This window comes from Sylvia atricapilla, chromosome 1 (assembly GCF_009819655.1).
Source record: "Sylvia atricapilla isolate bSylAtr1 chromosome 1, bSylAtr1.pri, whole genome shotgun sequence".
Taxonomy (NCBI): domain Eukaryota; kingdom Metazoa; phylum Chordata; class Aves; order Passeriformes; family Sylviidae; genus Sylvia; species Sylvia atricapilla.
The window spans coordinates 46,799,709-46,819,567 of record NC_089140.1 but is presented as its reverse complement, the minus strand read 5'-3'; the positions used below and the strand labels follow the sequence as shown (position 1 = coordinate 46,819,567).

Below are 19,859 nucleotides of genomic sequence, written 5' to 3'. Positions count from 1 at the left end.
GTAGCCTCTTCAATACAGGCTTTTTTTTTTTTTTTTTTTTTTTTTTTTTGAGGGAAGTCAGGCTGACAAAGCCCCTTAATATGAAATGCTGGGAGCTGTTGATTTTCATGGCCTTAAGCTAGAGTTGGTGGCATTCATTGCCCTGCAGGATAGGTCCTGTGTTTTCTCTCATCAAGCTCTAACTCCCACTTAAAATTTTATTTTTAGCTCTTGGAAAAAGTATGACTGGAAAATCCAAATATTACAATGATGTCTCAGGTTTTATTCACCGAATCTAAATTGGTTGGACAGATAGAAAATTTCACAAGAACAATGGTGCATTTTTTTCCTGGTCCTCAAAAAAACATATTGAAAGCCACCACTGTATGCCTGAAAAGTTTCACCACAAAGGGGGGTGCAGATGTTTTGGGGCAGGAGAGGTTCCTGGTCAGTGGGTTGCTCAATCAAAATGGAAAGGCTGACTGAATGACTGGGCAAGTTTATAGCTACCTTTGAAGAAGGGAGGAAAGTTTTTGGTCACGATCTGTGTTTTTTCAAGACTGTGATGGTTTCAGTGGGGTCACTCCTTAAATACAAGCTCTGTCATTTTAAATCTGAGTTCTCTCCACATTCCTCCTTCCCTTCCTCAGTGTCTTTTCATACAAAACCAGTTAAACTGCCCCTGTGTGGTGGCTGGTAAGCCTGGCTGAGAACATTTCCATCCCAGTAAAATACAAAGTGAAGTGAAGCCATGGCTTCAGGTCGCTTGGGCTTGTACTGGTTGATGTTCAGCTCCACAAAGCAGGCTCAGCTGTTAACAGGGAGATTTGTGCTGCTTGTGGAAAAGACAACCTGATTGATGCTGGTAAAGTACTTGGAAGCTGCAGTGCTGTCTGTGGGTGGGTTCCTCCTGCTCCAGACAACAGGAAGGCTGAGCCTGCCATGCCCTTTGGTCTTTCCACTGCCATATTTGCAGTGCATCCTGGTTTGCCCCCTCAGCTTTTCAGTGTCTTAGGAGCAGTGCACACGCCCAGGGCACGCAGATGAAATTAGCAGTGAAGTCACGGGGGATGGATTGGTTAACACTTTGTAGGCTGCAGTGCCCTAACACTGTATTTGTGTCATGTTGCTCTTTTCTGTGTTCCCAGATAACCAAACTGAAAATTGACAGCAACCCTTTTGCTAAAGGATTCCGTGACTCTTCCAGACTCACTGATATCGAGAGGTAATGGGGACTTTCTGTTTACTTTCCATGCAGATAAGATAAAGAGAAGAGAGAGTTTGTAGGAAAAGCATCCTTTCAACTCCTGAGAACCTGTGCATTTTAACGTTATCTTGCTGCATATAGTAAGACTCCTCCACATCCTTTAAAAATACTTATAAACTTTATGAAGAAAGAGCTGGTTTGAGTTTTGACATCTGTTCCAGTTGGGGCCAATATATTAGTCTTTCTCAGGGGGCTTCTTGAAGGAGGAAGAGGGTCAGTTTTACAACTTCGGAATGAAAAGCTTTTTTCTTATCATGCCATTTAATCCTGTTGAGAGCTGTGAATTGGGTCAATGGGAAACAAGGGCAGTGGTCCTGTGAAAAACATCTTTACAGTTCCCCACGCTCAACATAGTGGAAAAGAGAGAAGAGAGCTCCCAAAATTCACTTCAGCAGTCCCAGACACCAAATTGGCAATTATTGCCATCAGGATGACTCCCATAACTCCCACTCTGACAACAAAGATGTCATTTTTGTTTCACCAAAGCTGTATTACAAGCTGCATCAGGGGAAAGCTTTATCTGGAAACTGCATTGTGTGTGTACAGCTCATTACAAGCAACTGCTGCTATAGAGACAGAAGCATTAACAGCTGAGTTAGGAAATAAACTTCAATCTCTTGGTAGCTTTCCAGCACATCACATTTTTATGATATCGTGTCAAATAACTTGGCAAATGAAGCAAATTAAGCTGCTTATGTCCTTTAAGCTGGAAGAGAACTCAATGGAGATGTGTGTAGCACATCTAATTTTTCCTATGAGCACACAGTCATCATGAAAGAAAGTTAGGAGAGGCCAAAACCCTCTAGGCTCCTATGTGGAGATATCCAGATGTATCTGTGAATAATTTTTCACAGGTGCATACAGGGGACAAACTGCTCAATGAAGTCATAGCCACAGAGCTAGAGAAAGTCTTGACAGCAATTCAAAAGTACATCTCTCTAAGCAGGCCCAGGGATGGATGATAGTGGTATCCTTTACACCTTACTAGTGACTGGGTCATAAGTGATCTGCTGAATAAATAGGTAAAAGAACAGTAACTTGGGGAAAGAAATCTTGTAGGCTGCAGTGCACACTTGCAAAGTTGTTGAAAATTGTTTCTTAAGTGAAAGCCTTCATTAAAAATGAAAGCAAACAAACAACAAAAATCAAAAAGAGGCAAATTTAATAAAATAGCATGGTCTTCTCTATTGACAGGGTACTGAGGTAAACAACATCCAAAGCTCAGGTTAGTATGCAATAAATAGGGAAGGAAGGACCTGTCAGAAGAGGTTTCCTTGTTTTGCAGACAGGAGACATCTAACGACACAGCTCTGCAGGGCGGAAAGAGTCTGAACAGATAAGCTGGGAGAAAAACTTAGTTACCTCTGTGCAGATGAACTGACTATCATGGTGCTGGATATGAAGGGAATTTTTCCAGAGGACATCTTATTATAACAGCACATGGCATGGAGTCAGAAATGCTGAGCATAAGCTGCAGTGCACTTTTGTTTATTGATAAGTGTAAGAATAGAGCCTGAGACAGGCAGCCAAGCCCAGGCACAAATGTTGCCATGAAAGATAAGGCAAACGAAAATGAAGCCTACAATAAATACGAGAAACAGAATGTGAAAAGTAGTAAACTTACATTAAAACTCTGGATTTCAGAGCCCAAGTTTGGGTCAGGTCTGATTTTGACTTAAATTAGAAAGCTTAGCCCTGATTACTATTACAGTAATATTTAAAAATTCAAAACCTGCTGCACAACACATCAAGTCGTGAGATAATAAAAGTGTAACGTGCAAGTGGGCTGGTAAGAGATTGTTTGAGAATTGCCTAGGTTCTACAAACGGTGCAGAAATATCAAGGGGTTTGTTTGGTTCTGCCATTTTAATACTCAAGCAGCTGAGGACATCATTCTCTAAGAGCCCACTGGTTCTATACGTTTCGTCTTAGCACCAGTCAAATTGTTTGAAGAAATCCAAAACAAAGCAAAAGAAATAGCCAAGTGGGATATGACAATGGGAAGAATTTCTTATTTGATGTCCATTGCAACATTAATTGCAAATAGGTGTGTCTTGAATAGTACATCAAGACTCTCGCTCAGTCTAATTGGAAACTTTAAGATCACTGCAGGAGAAAAATACTCCTTTTCCAGGGAAAAGACTGTGAAGGCCAAAACACACTTGCACAGCTCTTGAAAATTAAACAGTTCCCAAGAAGCTGTGAAAATACTATCCCTGTGCTGCCCCCTCAGCAGGCGTGCACTCAGCACGTGCGCGTGTAATCTGCAGCACGGCATGGTGATCCTAATGGCCTCCCGTAAAGCATCCCGTGATGTTGGGGCCAGGACAGCACTCATTTATCCTGAGTTCCAGCTTTTCCAAATGACCTAAGTAGTGTGAAAGCACACAGAGCTTTGTATTTCATTTCCAAGTATTTAAGCCTGCTTTTTCCTAAACAGCCTTTGGGGAGGGAAACAAATCAGATCAATTGATCTTTAGAGACCTAAAGAAATTAAATTAGTCTGGAGTCAGTTACTGCACTAAACCATCCAGTAATTGGATTGCTTCTTGTAACTGATTGAAAACAGCCTCTATCTGTAACAATATAGGGAGCTTTTCTTTATAGTAGATCTGAGAGAAAAACACATCTTTTTATGACATGATGACAGAAATTGCACTTTTTTAACCTAATTGAATATGATTTTATAAATATGTGACTTTAACGATTTCAGGCTTCCCATTCTAGATTTACGATCCTTATGTAAGAAATTCAAGCTGCAAATGCCTTTAGGATTAAATCTGTTGGCATTGTATGTGTTGGAGTTGAAATAATACATGTAAGAATAGTGAAATTTGCGCAGCAGTAGAGGAGGTAGGCAACAGCAAAACTTTCAAAATGCCCTGTGTTTTCTTTTATTCTTGTCTAAATACCACCAAATGCCTTCCTTTCACTCATAGCAATATGCAAGCCTTTTAACTATTGAAAAAAAAAATCTTTGAGTTTGGTATATACCGATTTTTTTTGTAGGGTGCAACGTTCCTTTCACAATCAACTCTTTCCTTACATTACTTGTAAGCTATTTATAGCAACGGGGCAGATTTTATCTGGGGCTACTGTGATTTAGATAAGTTTCTGACTCACCTTTTGATCTTTTTACATGGTATTTACATCTCTTCTACTATAAAAAGGCTCCCACAGTGGTTGTAAATGAAAAAATTGAACATTTAGCAGCAATTACTAGAATGTGGAACTTAGCATACTGTGGTGTTGACTATGGGATGCCAAATCAAGTAATGAGGCATTTCTGCTGAAGAAAAAACTGCCAGAGGCATAAAGGATGCAGAGGCAGAAACCAGTGGATGATTTTTTTTTTCATATTGAGTCTGAATTTATCTTTTGAGTTTTTGTGAATAGTGAGCCTGTTAAAAATAAATCGTTAAACAAAACCAGCGTAACCATACTATTCACAAACTCCAGTGGAAAAGGTAGTAATTTCAAAAGCAGGAGCCAAGTATGCGATAGGCAAGTTTTAATTATTAAAGAGAGTAAAAGGAGTACACCCATCTGCACAAGTCCAATAATGCTTCTGAGATACTTCAAGAGGAAATATGGAAAAGTATGGTTGCACACCCAAGCAAATTTTAGGCAGAGAAGAGAAGGATGGGGGGATGGGGAAGTTAGAGAGCAGCATCCCAACTGGATTTGCATGGTAATAAAATTCCAGATTTTCCCCTGAGGAGCTTCATCTCTGAGATGTGGAAATACATCATGCTGGCTTACAAGGCCGTAAGCAAAGTTCATGCTAATGCCTGGATGGGGGCACTTCCCTGCTGAAGGATCAGTCAAAGCAACGTGCTCAGTGATGGGCTGAGCGCAGCTGTCCTCTCTCCCATCCCTTGCCTGCTCATCCCACAGAGCTGCCTTCTTCCCCATTCCTATTCCCTACTGCTGTTCTAGAAGAACTTCCCAGACTCTTGAAAGACCCCTACCAACAGCCAGATATGTATACATCCTCTATGGCCTGCCCCCACATTCGTGGTTAGGTAGGGCTTTGTCACTGCTCTCCAACAAGTCAAACCGTCAGCTGGTCTTTTATTCTCAGCTAGTAGTCAGTCTGTGAATGTCAGCAACCAGCCATGAGATATCATCTCTGGTGTTTAGGTTCAGAGAAGAAAAGTCCTGAATTTAGGAAGAAATACCAAGGACTCTGGCATCTAAACACCTCCTATCTAGTGCCATTCCAGATGTTCCTGAGGTTACTCCAGTCTTCAGCTGCTGCTCCAGATGGGTGGGTGAACTGTCTGTATTTTCTGCATCATCCCTTCCAGAACACTGCAGGTGTCTTGGGTGCCTGAGCAAATCTTGAAAGCACTATCTGCCTATGTTTAAACACCTGAATTACTCCCTTCAAATCTGGTTAATCTGACTCTGCTCGTTGTTAGCCAGGCAACTGTTCCTTTTCACCCAGCAGAAAGCCCCCTGTGCCGCTTAAATTCTCTTTAGTTCCCGAGTTTTTAAGCACTCATACTCTGGCTCATTTTCTACTTAGGTTTTTTGTTATCTATCTTCTTACTTGTGTAAAATAGTATAAAAATATTATTCTAGGTCTTTCCACTCACCTCATGCAGATGTAGTGTGTGCGTGACAGGTGGGGATGATGTCAAATTAGATCTATGGTTTCTACCCCAGAGAAAGTTTTCCAGGGATTTCTCCCTACAATTTCACAGGACTTCTCTGTACTCACTCCTCATCATTTGGTTACAGTCAGAAATAAATGGTTGCTCCACATGAAGTGGAGCTCCATGGTGCTGGCTATGTAAGATAGTTTTCTCATTTTTATGAGAAGTGGGATGTGTATATTGATAACTTCATGCCATTTCTTCATAAATTTAATTATTTTTCCCATGCCATGGCTTCAGCTAGGCTTTGTCACATCCATGCATACTACAGTCCATCTACAAGTGCTGGATGTTTACTGAGAGGGTGACAGTAAACATCATTGTGGAGGTGCACTTTTTCTTTTAACTAGTCATCAAACCCTAGATTTTTCAAAATTTAAGACTTATTTCCCTTCTCTCTTGTATATATTCTTGCAGTAATGCATCCATCCAACATCTGCCCAGGATTTTTGACTTTATGTGGAAGTGTTTGGGGGCTGTGGATCAGCTTTTGGGCCAGGTCACATGAGCCCACTGTAGCCTGTAGGCCTTGTTTTGTCCCTGATTAGTAGAGTTTTAATCAAAGCAGTAGAAGAGAACTACTTTGTTCTACTCAAGGATTTGGTCCATACCATGGGCCATCCACCACCTGAACTGTGTGCCTGTGGTCAGCCTCTAACATTCACCTACCAGTAAGAACAAGTATATGTAGAAAATTAATATGTCTTTATGTTTGTGCATATGTAAAATAGCAAATAAAAGCCACAGGAACATAAAGGCTGAGTGATATCTGAACAGTGGTCCTGACAGCATAAGTTGTTCACTCATAGCTGCTGTTACAGAAATGTATTTGTTCTTCCTGCTATGTTGTTTTGGTTTTTCAGGAGGTGAGTGGTTTTTATTGTTTTTTGGGGAGTGGAGTTTTGTTCGTCGGTTGAGTTTTTTTGTTTGGGTTGGTTTTTTTTTTTTTGTTTCTTTTTTCTTTACCAACTTGTTTTCAGCACTTGTGTCTTGGACAAATTAGTCATCTTTTCCCTTAAAAAAAGTTTTACTTACTACAGTGCAACTTCCGACAAGTTTATTTTTGTGCCTTCTCAGCCCATTTATTCCATCTGTCTTCACCTCACCTCACTTCTGACATCTTCTCTTATCTGGGCTTTCTTCCAAACATACTAACTGGCAGCTACAAAAAAAGGAAACCTTTGAAATGCAGAACTAAAGAAGTCATTCAGGCTGCAAACTGATAATTCATCCACTTTATATCCTGTTCTGTATTTTTCTTTGTGTTGGACTGAATGGCCAAGCAAAACACGATTGTCAGTTTTATTTTATTTTCATTATTGACATTGCCTTTCCTTACAAAGAACAAGAAAAAAAAAAAAGTAGAAAAAACCAAACATGACAGGAACAGGTAGCAAGTTCTGGGAATATCCTTTCTGCATACCTAGCACTTGGATAGTAAGGGATTAAAAAATGAGGTTAATACTAAGAGGCTTCTCATCTCTGCTCTGAATTTTTTTTACCTCTTGTAGCCATTCCTGAAACATTAACTTGTGCAGAAGACATTAGTTCAGAGTGCCTGGCTCTCTGAACTAATGAAGAGCCATTTGCTCTTTCTCACCACAGTTCAACTTCAGGGTGTAGTCTTCAAAGAAGCTTGAGCCTGCCTCCCACAGTAAGGGGTGGCTGTTCCTTACATTGAACTTCAACCTCTTTGTAGCCATGGTATAGATCTAAGATAGATGCTGGATGCCCTGGTTCCAGCAAGCTGCTTCTGAATCAGCACTTCTGACACCTTCACCAACGCTAAATATATTGTCTTAAGCATTCTTAACCCAAAGTGAGAAGGTAGGTTTCCCATCTCCATCTCCTTCTTGCCAAATTCATAATCAGGGTCATGGTGATCACCAGGCTGCTGTGCATGCCCTGTTCTTTCATTTTGATTAAAGATCCTGCTCAGGATAATCTGGGACTTCATAATCTCCTGAGAAAATTTCTATGATCTGGGTTGACAGCAGAAGAAAGCGAGCACCCTCACACAGAACTTCAGCTACTTACCAGGCTGACTCTGTTTCCTACCCTCTCCTAGTTCAAGTCCATGGCAAATCTTGAGTTTGGTCTGTCAAGTGGTAGTTAATAATTTGTCAGTTACAGCAGGATTTTCCCATCTTCTTTTGGTCCTCTGAGGCTACTCTGTACGTACAGGGCACTGTTAGCTAAACAGGGCCAAAGACTCAGCTTGGAACTGTATGACACAAAGCATCCCTAGCCAGAAGTTTAGTTTTGGCATCAGTTGCCAGCAGAGGCAAGAGTGAAATGCTTAATCAAGAGGTTAGAACCTGCAGAATAGCACGACGCTCCCCATGCACCCTAAACCCTTTCTAATTGATGAATTCTCTCAGGCTTTCACATGCTTTGATTTCAGGTTCAAATTTTGTGTTTTATTTCTTGGACAAAGGAGACAAGTGCTTCATTCATAATAAGGTTTATTGACAGGGCTGGGCTCAAAGCGGAATGTAGATCATTTGGATCTGCCTGAGCTCCTTTTCCTATTATCTCTTCACATTTGTCCTTCCTCATCATCTTCTCTGTGGTGTGCTTGCCAATGCGAGCTTAGCTTTTTGCTTTCCATTTGGCACATGGATCCTTTTTCTCAAGCAGCTTCAGTCCCTAACTTCCTCTTCTCCAGCCTGTCATCTCCTACTATTATCCAGTTGTACACATTGCACAGCTTAATCATAGTAATATATTGTGTCTATGTGCATACTTTTCCTACTCCTCTGGGTATTTCCAAGATATCTGTGAGTTGAAGAACAGTGTGGAAGACTGAAACTTGTTGGTAGACCATACAAAAATATCTGACAGAAAGAAGACATCTTTCCTTTATTCAGTTGGCAGCTTGTGATCTTTCTCAGAAGTCTAACGTTAATTTCTTGCTGATAGAAGAAACTGTGGAGTTCTAAAACACATTAAAAGGTAAAAATTGTTAAGTTCCAGTATTAGATAGTAAGTCTCTGATGACAAAGAAACAGAAGGACAGAAGTTGGGTATTGATTAACTGGAAGTCACTTTCTTCTTCAACAGTTTGCTGTGGAAGTGCTGAAAAATATGGAAAGACAGCTTTAAAAACCTGTCTCCATCACACTCTTCACTTGCTATTTTTGAAATTGACCATAGAATCATAAAGTGGAAAATATTAATTTATCATTCAGTAATTTATAAAATTATTTCCATAAATCCCTTGAACCACATTGAAATATCTGATGTACCATACAGAACTATAAAGCCAGAGGTAATAATGTATTTCTCTGTTAGTGGTGTCAGTGTAACGTTTTGGGACCTCAAAAAATGCATTTCATTAATTCACTCTCCAGAGCACCATATTTGGGATAACCTAAAGGGTTCATACTTCCATAAAGAGAATTTTCTGAAAGATTTTGAGATTTAAGTCCTTTTGTACCCAGTGGAAACAAGGATACAAGAAGGAATCTGTGTTCCAAATTGCCAGCTTTGTTCCTGCATTTTGACTCTTGTTCTTAAAGTTTTGCTTCCTCCTACGTATCTGCATTGGAGTAAATCCTATGGCACCTTTGTCTTTAAAGGGTGAAGGAGGTTAGTCTATTCTTTCCAACCTATGTGGAAAACTCCAAATGTTTTTATAGATTAAATGAGTTGCAACTGCTGTCCTCTCTATCCAGACTCCAAGTGATGTTCTCTGGGGATGGAACATTGCAGCATGATGCAGAGGCCACCACATTCTTTTCCTTTGAAACACAAGAGGAACGAAAGAAATCTAAGTGTAGACTTCTGCTCTTGTTTTTCTAAGTGGGAGAAACAGTGCTTGGAGGATAACTCAGAAATACGCTTTATGAGTGGAGAAAATGCACCACTTCTTTTTTTTTTTTTCCCCGTTTCCTTTTGCACACTTAGGTGCGCTCAGCCTTTTGCATTTTGTAGGTCTGTTTGGAGGTTTATATGCAGCATGTGTTGTATGTGCCAAGAAGAGGGGCCACCTGAAGACTATGGGGGCAGGTGCCTAAATTCTGGTGGGAATCTCAGTGCTTCGGGCTCATGATGAGAGCCACAGCATCAACCTCTAAAATGAAAATTCAGTAGGTGTTTTGTGATTATAGCATAAGCAACCAATGTGGTTAGTCAAGATAAGCTCATGCAGTTTTGAATATTAAATCTCAGCTGCACAAAAGGAAGTGTTTCTGTGAGATTAGTTGCTTTCCCTGATCCAAGTTTCCACATTCCCTCTGCCATAAAAACCTTTGCCTCTTGTGCCGATGAATGAGATTAATCTTCCAAAACCTTTTGCATTCTATCTGCAGCACTACATCATAAAATAAATAAATAAACCTACCACATCGTTCCCTGGTTTCAAACTTTGCAGATTCAGGGTTCACTAAGAAGTCATCTCTCTTTTTCCTTTAAAAGAAGACAAGCATATAGAATAATAGAGTTCTCTGTCTAGCATACAAACCCATCTGGAAAGAATTTAGTCTGCAATAATTGTGGGCATTTGATTTAGCTTTAAATCCCTGTAGGTAATTCAAATGTAAATTTATTGGGGTGAGTTTATCCCCAAGCCACCATTGGATCCAATGTTTTAGAGGTGAAATTGGCCCACTGAGCTAAAACTACAGCCTGTATTTTTTCTGTTGCATCAGGATATTATTACACGCTGTAATCTCTGCTGTTATAAGCAGACCCTTACTAGAAATAAAGTCAATAGAGACAATAGAGACAATCACCTGTATTAAATTTATTTTTCAGACCTTGATACACTAGTAATTCTTTGATTATGAATATGTTTATATAGCAGCATCTAAATCACTCAGAAAACATCGGTGTAATTTGTTATTCTGTTATGCTGTGCTCATGAAATAGTCCTTTTGGTCAAGTAAAATTCTTTGCATTTCACATTCTGCTTCAGAAGAAAGCCTAATGTTTCAAGAGGCATTCAGCACATAATGTAAACAATGCCATCTGTCTTTTTCTTCGGAAAATCTTCTTCGAGATAGCCCTGATATGCCTACTGTTTTCAATCACTTAAAAGGCAGTAATCCAATTATATCATCCTCTATGTAGGAACTGCCATTGCTTTCAGTCCATTTCCAATCCTGACACAAGTAAATCACTTTGATAAGAACCTCTTTTTATTTATTTTTTTCTGAGGAGACTAGCATAAGTAATGATGCCAGTGATAGAGCAAGGACAAAATGACCATAATGGACTTTCTGTAGGAAAGGAAAACATGTGCCATTGTGATTTATCATGTTAGTTGAAAAATATTTTTCCTTGGAATTTCTGGAACAGGCACACTCTTCAAGCGAAGGGCATTAGCAAGTATGAATGGACAAACAGTAAATTCAGACAAAACCTTCATCAAGTAGCAGATTTAAACAACTATTGCTACTTAGATTTCTTAAACAGGAACAGAAGGTCAAAGCCATTTTGGAAATGTGCCTAGGTCATTTTCATCTTTGGTATAATGCCACCTACTTACATGGAAATGTGCTTGGAATGTGTAAGGTTGGATCTTCCTTACAAACTACTAAGGCTTATCATGCAGATATGCCTTCCTTCTATTTAAAAATGGTTTGGGTGACTTCAGTGTTTTGTGCTACCAGCAAGGCAGGGGTCTGGCAGACACATCTAACCTCCCAAAATAGACGTGGCACGAGATGGGTAATATCTGCAGACTTCCTGCTACGAACTGCCCTCGACTCTGATGCTGAGAGAGCATAGTCAGAGCTGAGTTGTCTCTGGACACGCCTGTCCTTGCCCCTGCTTTCAGAAAAAGGGGAGAGCAGCAAATGAGGCGGTCATGTGCGATGCAAAAGCTTGTTTGAAAGGAGCTGGACCACAGGTGTCTCTTTGAACCCATACTCAGCACAAATAACTGCAGAGTTTGCATTTTCAAATTTATGAAGAGTTCTGATCTGATATTCACTGTCTGACACCACATCCAGGAAACACAGTAGGAAGTTCACTCTGCTGAAGAGGCTAGTAAGAGGTGATCCACAATGTTAAAAAATGTAGGCCAAATCTGGCATTTCCAATGTCATGCTATGAGGTAAGTCTTTTGTTAAGTAACTTTGGAGAGCCTGTGAGAGAAAGCTGTGATCTGGACAGGAAAAGGCATTGTATTTACCCTAACCAGTTAGGATGCTGCTCAGGATGGTATTGATACATTAGGTTGTTTCCTTTTACAGAGAAAGTGTGGAGAGCCTTATCCAAAAGCATTCCTATGCCCGATCCCCCATTCGGACCTATGGAGGAGAAGATGAGCTTGGAGATGACAGCCAGGCAACACAAAGCAGAGGTAGGAAAACGTGCTCATGATGTAAAATGTGGTGACTCAGTTGTATTTGAGAAAAGCGGGACCACAGGCAGTACTGTGGTACTCTAAAGCATTTCTCTGGTACGTCTCTCTGCCATGAAGTCACATAATGAAGGAGAATACTCGTTATTCTTTTGGCTCTTTGGGACATCTGATATGCCCATGGCACTGGTGTGGGTGGTTCAATTCAGAAACGACCATATAATCTTTGCCATCAGAAGAGAACTTGTTCTGCTTCTTCTTCAAGATGTTGGCAAACCAGAAAACTTCATTACTGTGGCGCTGAGAGCAAGTGAACACTTCCCATCTCTTGGCAGGACTTACTAGCTAGGCTCCACACTACTTGTAAGGTACCATGTAGATGTGCCACTTGGTGCACCTCCAGCCTTCTGTGAACAGAGGACTTAGTTCTAACCATCTTTAACCAGCCTATGGTTAACCCACTTTGCCTCCTCACAAAGAAAATTTGGTAGCTTCCTGAAAAATGGATGTTTAATTGTTACCCGTTAGTCTCTTAAAGGTGCTGTTCCTCCTGAAGCAATTAGCCCCAAATGCTTCATCAAACAACTTGTCTGTGTTAGCAGTAGCAAAAGTAGTAGCAAGACAGACATGTTCTTTGTCAGGATACTTACTGGAGAAATTGCATCTGTCGTAATTTACCACTGCAAATAGATCTCAAACCCTTCCTGTAGGATTGCTGACTAGCATAAACCTGTGTTGCATTATACTTTGCATGTTGACTTTGTGACCTGCCTGATATGCCACAGCCACTTGAGGTAAAGCAGTTCTATCTGTCTTCCGACTGGCAATGCCCTTGTCTTGTCCTCTAACTTCATACAGTGCTGCTAAGATAAGAGCATTATTTCTGGTCATGAGCTCTTTGGACTTGTGCAGAGAAAACATACTTATTTTTAACCATGAGTTGCTCTTCAGCAAAATGTGATTAGGTGGGCTTGTTTCTACACATTTATTCTAAGAGCAGGTCCTTAGATTATGGAGTGTCTGGAGCAGCTCTTTACCTGGTATGATGCCATCCTTTCACATAGTTCTGGGGAATTACCTTGCTTCGTGTCAACTTAGATCCTAGGCCAGCTATCATTGAAGACAGTATTAAATTTTCCATTGCTGGAAGTACTCAGAGCAAAGCACCTTCTCTTCAAGAATTAAATTTCTCCCTAGTATGATGCCCTCCTTCAGGAGTGACAAAATGAACCAGGTGAACCTCAGTATGAGAGCTGGCCATTAAATCTCTTCAGAAGAGAGTCCTTAGAAAGGTGTCACTGGGGATATACTACTTCATTGCAATTAATTTTATGTGTAATAAAAGGGTACAGTTCTGCATTTGCTTGCAATATGGCAAATGAGTAAGTGAGGAAAATTGTGAGTCATGGCGAAGAGCTTTTTCTAATCTGGGAGCCATATGCTGCATGGGACGTGAGCGATCTGGGCAACCAGAGACATGCACAGAGGGTAAATCATGCTGCTCTTACAATGAGTAACTGGTACTGCCTTTGCTCTCTTTTTAGGCCTAGTGTCCTTAAATAATGAAAAGCCCTCCAAGATACAAGGAGAGAAACAATGCTCTTATTGAAAGTTCATAGAGATTTTCATTTCTGCTGATGAGTTTTAAAATTACCTTGCATGCAAAAGTGATGGATGTTCCCCCATAAAAATAAGAGTTGAGAGCCAAATATACATGCATTGTGGGGTGGTGTGTGTTATAAGCTCTTTGAGATCTTGATTGCCTCAGAACTACTAATTCCCTTGGTGGTGGCAAAAGTGGTATGAGAGTCTTTTTGGAGTACTAAGCTGCAGTAAGAGACCAAACCAGTTGGAGCAGGAAAGGATGCTTGAGGAAGTTCCTCATGAAAATGATTGAGTAGTTAGTGTTGGAAGGGACCTTTAAAGGCCATGTAGTGAAAACCCCTTTCTATGAGCAGGGACATCTCCAACTAGATCAGGATGCTTCGAGCTCTGTCCAACTTGACCTTGCGTATTTCCTGGGATGGGACCTACGGCCTCTCTCTGGGCAACCTGTGCCAGTGTTTCACCATCCTCACAGCAAAAAATTGCTTCCTTATATCTAGTCTAAATCTATCAAATTTCATTTTAAAGCCCATACTCCTGTTGTGACAGATCATGCTAAAATTTTTTCCCAGCTTTCTCACAGGGCCACCTTAAGCACTGACAGGCTGCAACAGTATGTCCCAAAAGTCCCCTCTTCCCAAGATTCCACAACCCAAATTCTCTAAGCCTTTCCTTATAGGAGAAGTGCTCCAGCCCTACAATCATTTCATTGTTATTCGTGAAAAAGAATCACATACCTTATTCTGCATAAAACAAAGAAATAAATTACTTCAGCACTCTCTGAGAGCATTCTCTGCTCAGCCAATTTCAGCCATCTAAAGATGGAAGCAGCTAACCTACAGTACAAGATGTCTAATTCCAAAGGAATTAATGAATAGGAAATATATAAATTCAATGGAAACTCTTTATTTTTCTGTGCCTACATCCACATGCAGGATTCATAGCAGCCACATGGAACAGAGCCAAATGCAAACCTGGGCAAATCCAGATTTGCACCCTGCTTTCCCCGAAGTGCAGCAATGCTCAGATACTCTCTGATTTTTCAAGGGTTTTGCTGTGGCCTGTGAGTCATATGTAATCCTTAGAGTTTGGTTCTGGATCCTCATTTCCCAGCAGTTAGGATTTGGTTCAGTGCTAGGGCCAGGATTTGGTTCAAGTCTATTTCCACTGCTAAATTTGCACAATTTCTTTTTACTGTTGCTGGGCTGTTTTACTTGTTTCATTAAGCAGAAGGAAAAGAATTAATGATTTGAGAATATATCCCACAAGAGATTTACGATTGAAAAAAAACCCACAACAATGTGCACTTTTTATTTCTGTTGGTTTTTGCATATAGTTTCTGTTTGAAACTATGTGGCTATGACTGGTTACTTAATTCCAGTAAGTTTTCCTCAATGGATAGAAGTCTTCCTGTGTTTTCATTCTACAGTTTGGATGAACCTCCCTTCTTGAATCAGATTTATGAAACTAGTACCTGTTACAAAATCTGTTTTCATGGAATGTTTTGCAATACTAAATTGAAATTGTATTTTGTCAAATACTCTTGCCAACAAATTTATTTTCTAAAGCAAGAAAGTTTGTCAAGTAAGAAAATACATAAGAGACAAGAATTAAATTATTGTTTAAAGAGGAATACAATAAGTTTATAGCATTTTGTAGCCTTCATTTCTAGAAATCATGGTCGCATGCATACAGGAACTACAGAGATGAAGGGTAACACGGTCATCAGATTATTTGAAAATGACCATGTGTCAAATTATCCAAACAAATTATTGTTTCCCCAAAATTTTACTGTCAACATGAAATAAGTAATTAATTCTAATTTTAAGAAACCATTTTTCTTTTTTTTAATTCTTCAATCTTCAGGAAAAAGTATTTTAAAGAGTTGGAAGATTTGTGGAAATAGTTTTTGAGACTTTTCAGGTTAAACAAACCCAAAACAAAATGACAAACAGAACATTTCCATTTGATCAAAAGTCGGTAATTACCTTCAGAGGAAGTTCTGCGCCTCTTATTATAAATTAGCACTAGTGTTGTTTATTAGAGTACTGTACACAGTTGGAAAAACAACAAATACTTTGACATTTATAATTTTAGAATTTTTTGTTCTATATTATGGAAAGAATCAGGTTGACCGAAAAGATGTAGTGTTGATAGGTTTCACTGGGATAAAAAAACCCGAAAACTTGTAGTGCAAATTACGTTTGTCTCCATTTTTGCCACACTGGAATTTTAAAAAAGAACCCCAAAACAACAGTTCTACTAAGGATCTGATGTAAATATCTGCCAGTATGTCTTCAAAACAGGGATGTAATACAGTGAGCTTCCATATCAGAGTAGATATTTCAGTGGTTAGTGGCAGCATTACAAGGTGCTTCAGTGTTTAATACCTAAAATGTTCAATGTGCAAACCCGATTTTGCCGTTGAAACCATTGCAACAAGCTTCTGAAAATGGAAATTTGTCAAAGATGTAGTGATAAAGGACAGCAACCAGCAAATACCATTTTAAAGACAGAAGTATTTGGGTAATATTTCTCATGACAACTGGTCATTGAAACCAGGCTTGCTGTGAAAGACTAATTTTCTCCCTTTTAGTTACTTTACCCAGTGCCAACATTAGGTATATTTTCTCTTTGCTTGCAGGGTCAGCCTTTACAACATCTGATAACCTGTCCCTCAGTTCCTGGGTTTCCTCTTCAACCAGTTTCCCAGGATTCCAGCATCCACAGTCGTTGAGTGCCCTGGGTACCAGCACTGCATCCATAGCTACACCCATTCCTCATCCGATCCAAGGATCTCTGCCTCCATACAGCCGCCTGGGAATGCCTCTTACACCCTCTGCTATAGCCAGCTCTATGCAAGGTAGCGGCCCCACTTTCCCGTCCTTCCACATGCCAAGGTACCACCATTATTTTCAGCAGGGTCCTTATGCTGCTATCCAAGGACTGCGTCACTCTTCTGCAGTGATGACACCATTCGTATGAGTGACGTGAGACAAGAGGAACAGGAGATTTTAAATGTGCGAGTTTGCTATGAAAAATACAAGGGACCTTCCTGAAAGGCCTGTGGCAGGAGTGCTGAACTCATAACAAACCAGCTAAGAAAATGCATAGTGGATACAGATTCCTCCTTTGAGGAATCACAAGAAGAGAGCATGCAGCTTGGAGCTGCTCACAGATCTATGCATAACACAGCCAAAATGGATTCCAAAGTCCCCAGGATCTTTGGTCATCTGCAGCTTGCTCCAAAGGTGCATTATACCTAGTGGAAAGAGATTATCTTTGAGCAGCAGTCTATAGGTCTTTTTCATATGCTAGATGAATTTTAAAAAAAGGTGATACTCTTACTCATCTTCATCTCTTCTTGTGACTGATGAACGTCTAAACAGAAAAATGTATTGCTATAACTTTGAGCATGTTTTAGGCTATCTCAGCATACATTTGCTGAAAACAGGACAAAGTGGAGAAGACCACTGTCCTTTTTAAGACTGGCATATATTCACCAACACCAGTATTTCTTAGTTGCTACTATAATCACAAAGAGAACGTTATTAACAAGTCTTTGTTTGTTTGTTTGTTTCTTTCACAAAAACACTTATTGGTTCCAAAAAAAAGAACTGTGTTACAGGACTGTAGCAGTAATAATGTATTCTGTCCTTCAGCCTAAAAGGAAGTTAGTACTATATCTGAGGAGGAGCAATTTAACTGTCGGTTAAGGTATAATGAAGAAAAATTTTGATTTGGAAAAATCTGTTACTTAAACTTAGAAACTCAATATTTTGATTTTCAAAGCAGTGCTTGTTTGCTACTGTGCATGCCACTGAAGACCTGTTTCCAGCTGCACATGTGTACCAAGTTAACCCAGTTTCAGGCTAGCTCAGTCTATAGACTCTCTGGATCAAACTGATTAATGGACTGGTATGGGTGGCATTGGTGTATCTTTCCACTTGTTTTGATTTTGTTGGGTTTGATCATGGCTGTTACTATACCAGCTCTTTGGCCAGGAAAATGAAGGTTGTACAGCCAGTTTTCTTGTGTCCCACTAGATTAGTGGAGTTTCCTTGAGAAAATATCAGTACAGAATTTTACACTTTTTTTTTTTTTTCCTTTAAATTAATATCTGACTTGTTTTCCGTAAGTATTTGGGGCTCTCATTCAAAGCACTGTTCCCTTTTTCTAGTATGTTGTGTCTGATGCAACGGAGGAGCTATAGAGGCATAAGAAAATAATGATCTTGTCTGCAGAGAGCTAGAATGAATCCTTTGTGCTGCTGGAAAAAGTCCCAATGTGATATTGGTTTTCTGTGTGGCAAGAGCTGGGATTCCACTGTAAATGATAAGCTGACAGAGTTTCTGTGTTGAATTGCATCCAAGCTATAGACGATAACACATCTACTGACAAAAAAGAACTACTATATATAATCTCATATATTACAGATCTCTGTAGAGCTGGAAGACAAAACAGACTTATCTCCCACTATTGTCTTTTACTTTTGACCATTCTGTGTTGGGTGTCATGTGATAAAAAGCAGACTGCAGTCCATTGAGTCACCTATTCCCATCTCTGCAAAGTGCAAGGCAAGGCACTTGCATCCCACAGAAAAAGACCATCATTATGTGTTTTCTAGCAGATGAATTCAAAATCTTCTCAAGTTGGCCATTTCAATCACCTTTTCAACCAAGTTATCCGCAGTATCACCCTAATTCCCCATTAATCACTATTGGACCTGCTGATGAAAAATTACTTTGGCCAACGTGCAACTCCTGTGCTTTTTATGTAAATAAAAAAAGAAACTTTATTTGCAACTCAGACCTGTTAAAAGGAGTTCCATAAATTAATGTAACAGGCCAAGCTCTGCAGTATTTAATGGCTCAGAATCAGACACTGAATTTGTCTCGGTGTACCTGAATACTGGATTTTGTTGTAGGCTATCTGATTCACAGGAAAAGTGCATGCTGCAAGATTGTGCCAACTTATAAAATGATTTTGAAATAAACACCCTATTTTTCAGGAAATTAGGTGATACTGACCCTACAAGAATGTAATTCTTCAAGTACACATGACTCTTCAGAAACAATAATTACAGAAGAGGTTTGGAAGAAAGTTTTCTCTTCAGTTGTTTGATTTCTGTTAGAGTGATATGAAGACCCTAGGATGACATGCACTAAAGCCTATGGGGAAATTCTGTTTCTTTTATCTGGTTTCTTCTGCAGCTTCATTTACTTATCTGGAGTTGCAAGGGACATGGTTAAGTTCAGAATTCAAGCCAGTAGTTTTACTGCTGATATTTCCATCAGGAAAATGTCAAGTGAGTAGGCAACTTTTACATGACTCCAGAAACAAGTTTGAAACAGGTGGGCTCATTTAGTCATGGTCAAAATGTGACATAACGGCTGCTCATACATGACCTTACTTCATGAAGCAAATTCAGAGAAATAAACTGTACAATCTTTTCAGCCCAGTCCCAGTCCTTGCTCTGAGAACACCAATATTTGGCATGCAGAAATGCTCTGATACTGTTTCAGAGAAAATTCTCCAGGCTCTTTCTGGAGAATGAAACAGGAGTTTGACAACTTCATTTACAAAAATTATTAAATGAAAGAAAAGTGCTTTCCACTACAAATGAAATGTGATTCTGATCTGAAATAATGTGGCAGAAGAGGCTGTCTCAATATAGAAACATGATAAAGCCAACTTCTCATCCAAATTCTCTCCAATGAATTTTGCATTACAGACGATGCAGAATTATCTGTCAAAATCCACAGATTGATTTTTCCAGTCAGACCAAGTCTCACAGTGGGCTCATCCCTCCTTGTGCTGCTATCTGATGGCTTCATTCCTTTGCAGAAGAAACCCTCTGGGTTCCCCACTAATGCAGAATCACAGGCAGGTCCCAAGCAAATGAATGAAGGCAGCTTGTGACAGATTTGCCCAGGAATGAGATCAGTAGGTATGTCCATTCCTCACTTTCTCTTCTTTGCTCTCACAGTCCTATCTACAAAACCTGTTGCATAGATTTGAGGTTAAAGGGATTAAG

At 39.8% G+C, this 19,859-nt stretch overlaps 1 protein-coding gene across 1 annotated transcript in view; it reads left to right on the top strand.

The window, feature by feature from the left end:
* Nucleotides 1-17,110, top strand: part of TBX20 (T-box transcription factor 20) — a 34,368-nt gene extending 17,258 nt beyond the window's left edge. The window contains exons 6-8 of the mRNA XM_066321815.1: nt 1,128-1,204; nt 12,108-12,217; nt 16,467-17,110. Of these exons, the coding sequence (XP_066177912.1) occupies nt 1,128-1,204; nt 12,108-12,217; nt 16,467-16,807 (528 nt within the window). The 3' untranslated portion in view covers nt 16,808-17,110. The remainder of the gene's footprint in view (nt 1-1,127; nt 1,205-12,107; nt 12,218-16,466) is intronic.
* Nucleotides 17,111-19,859: the final 2,749 nt, after the last annotated feature.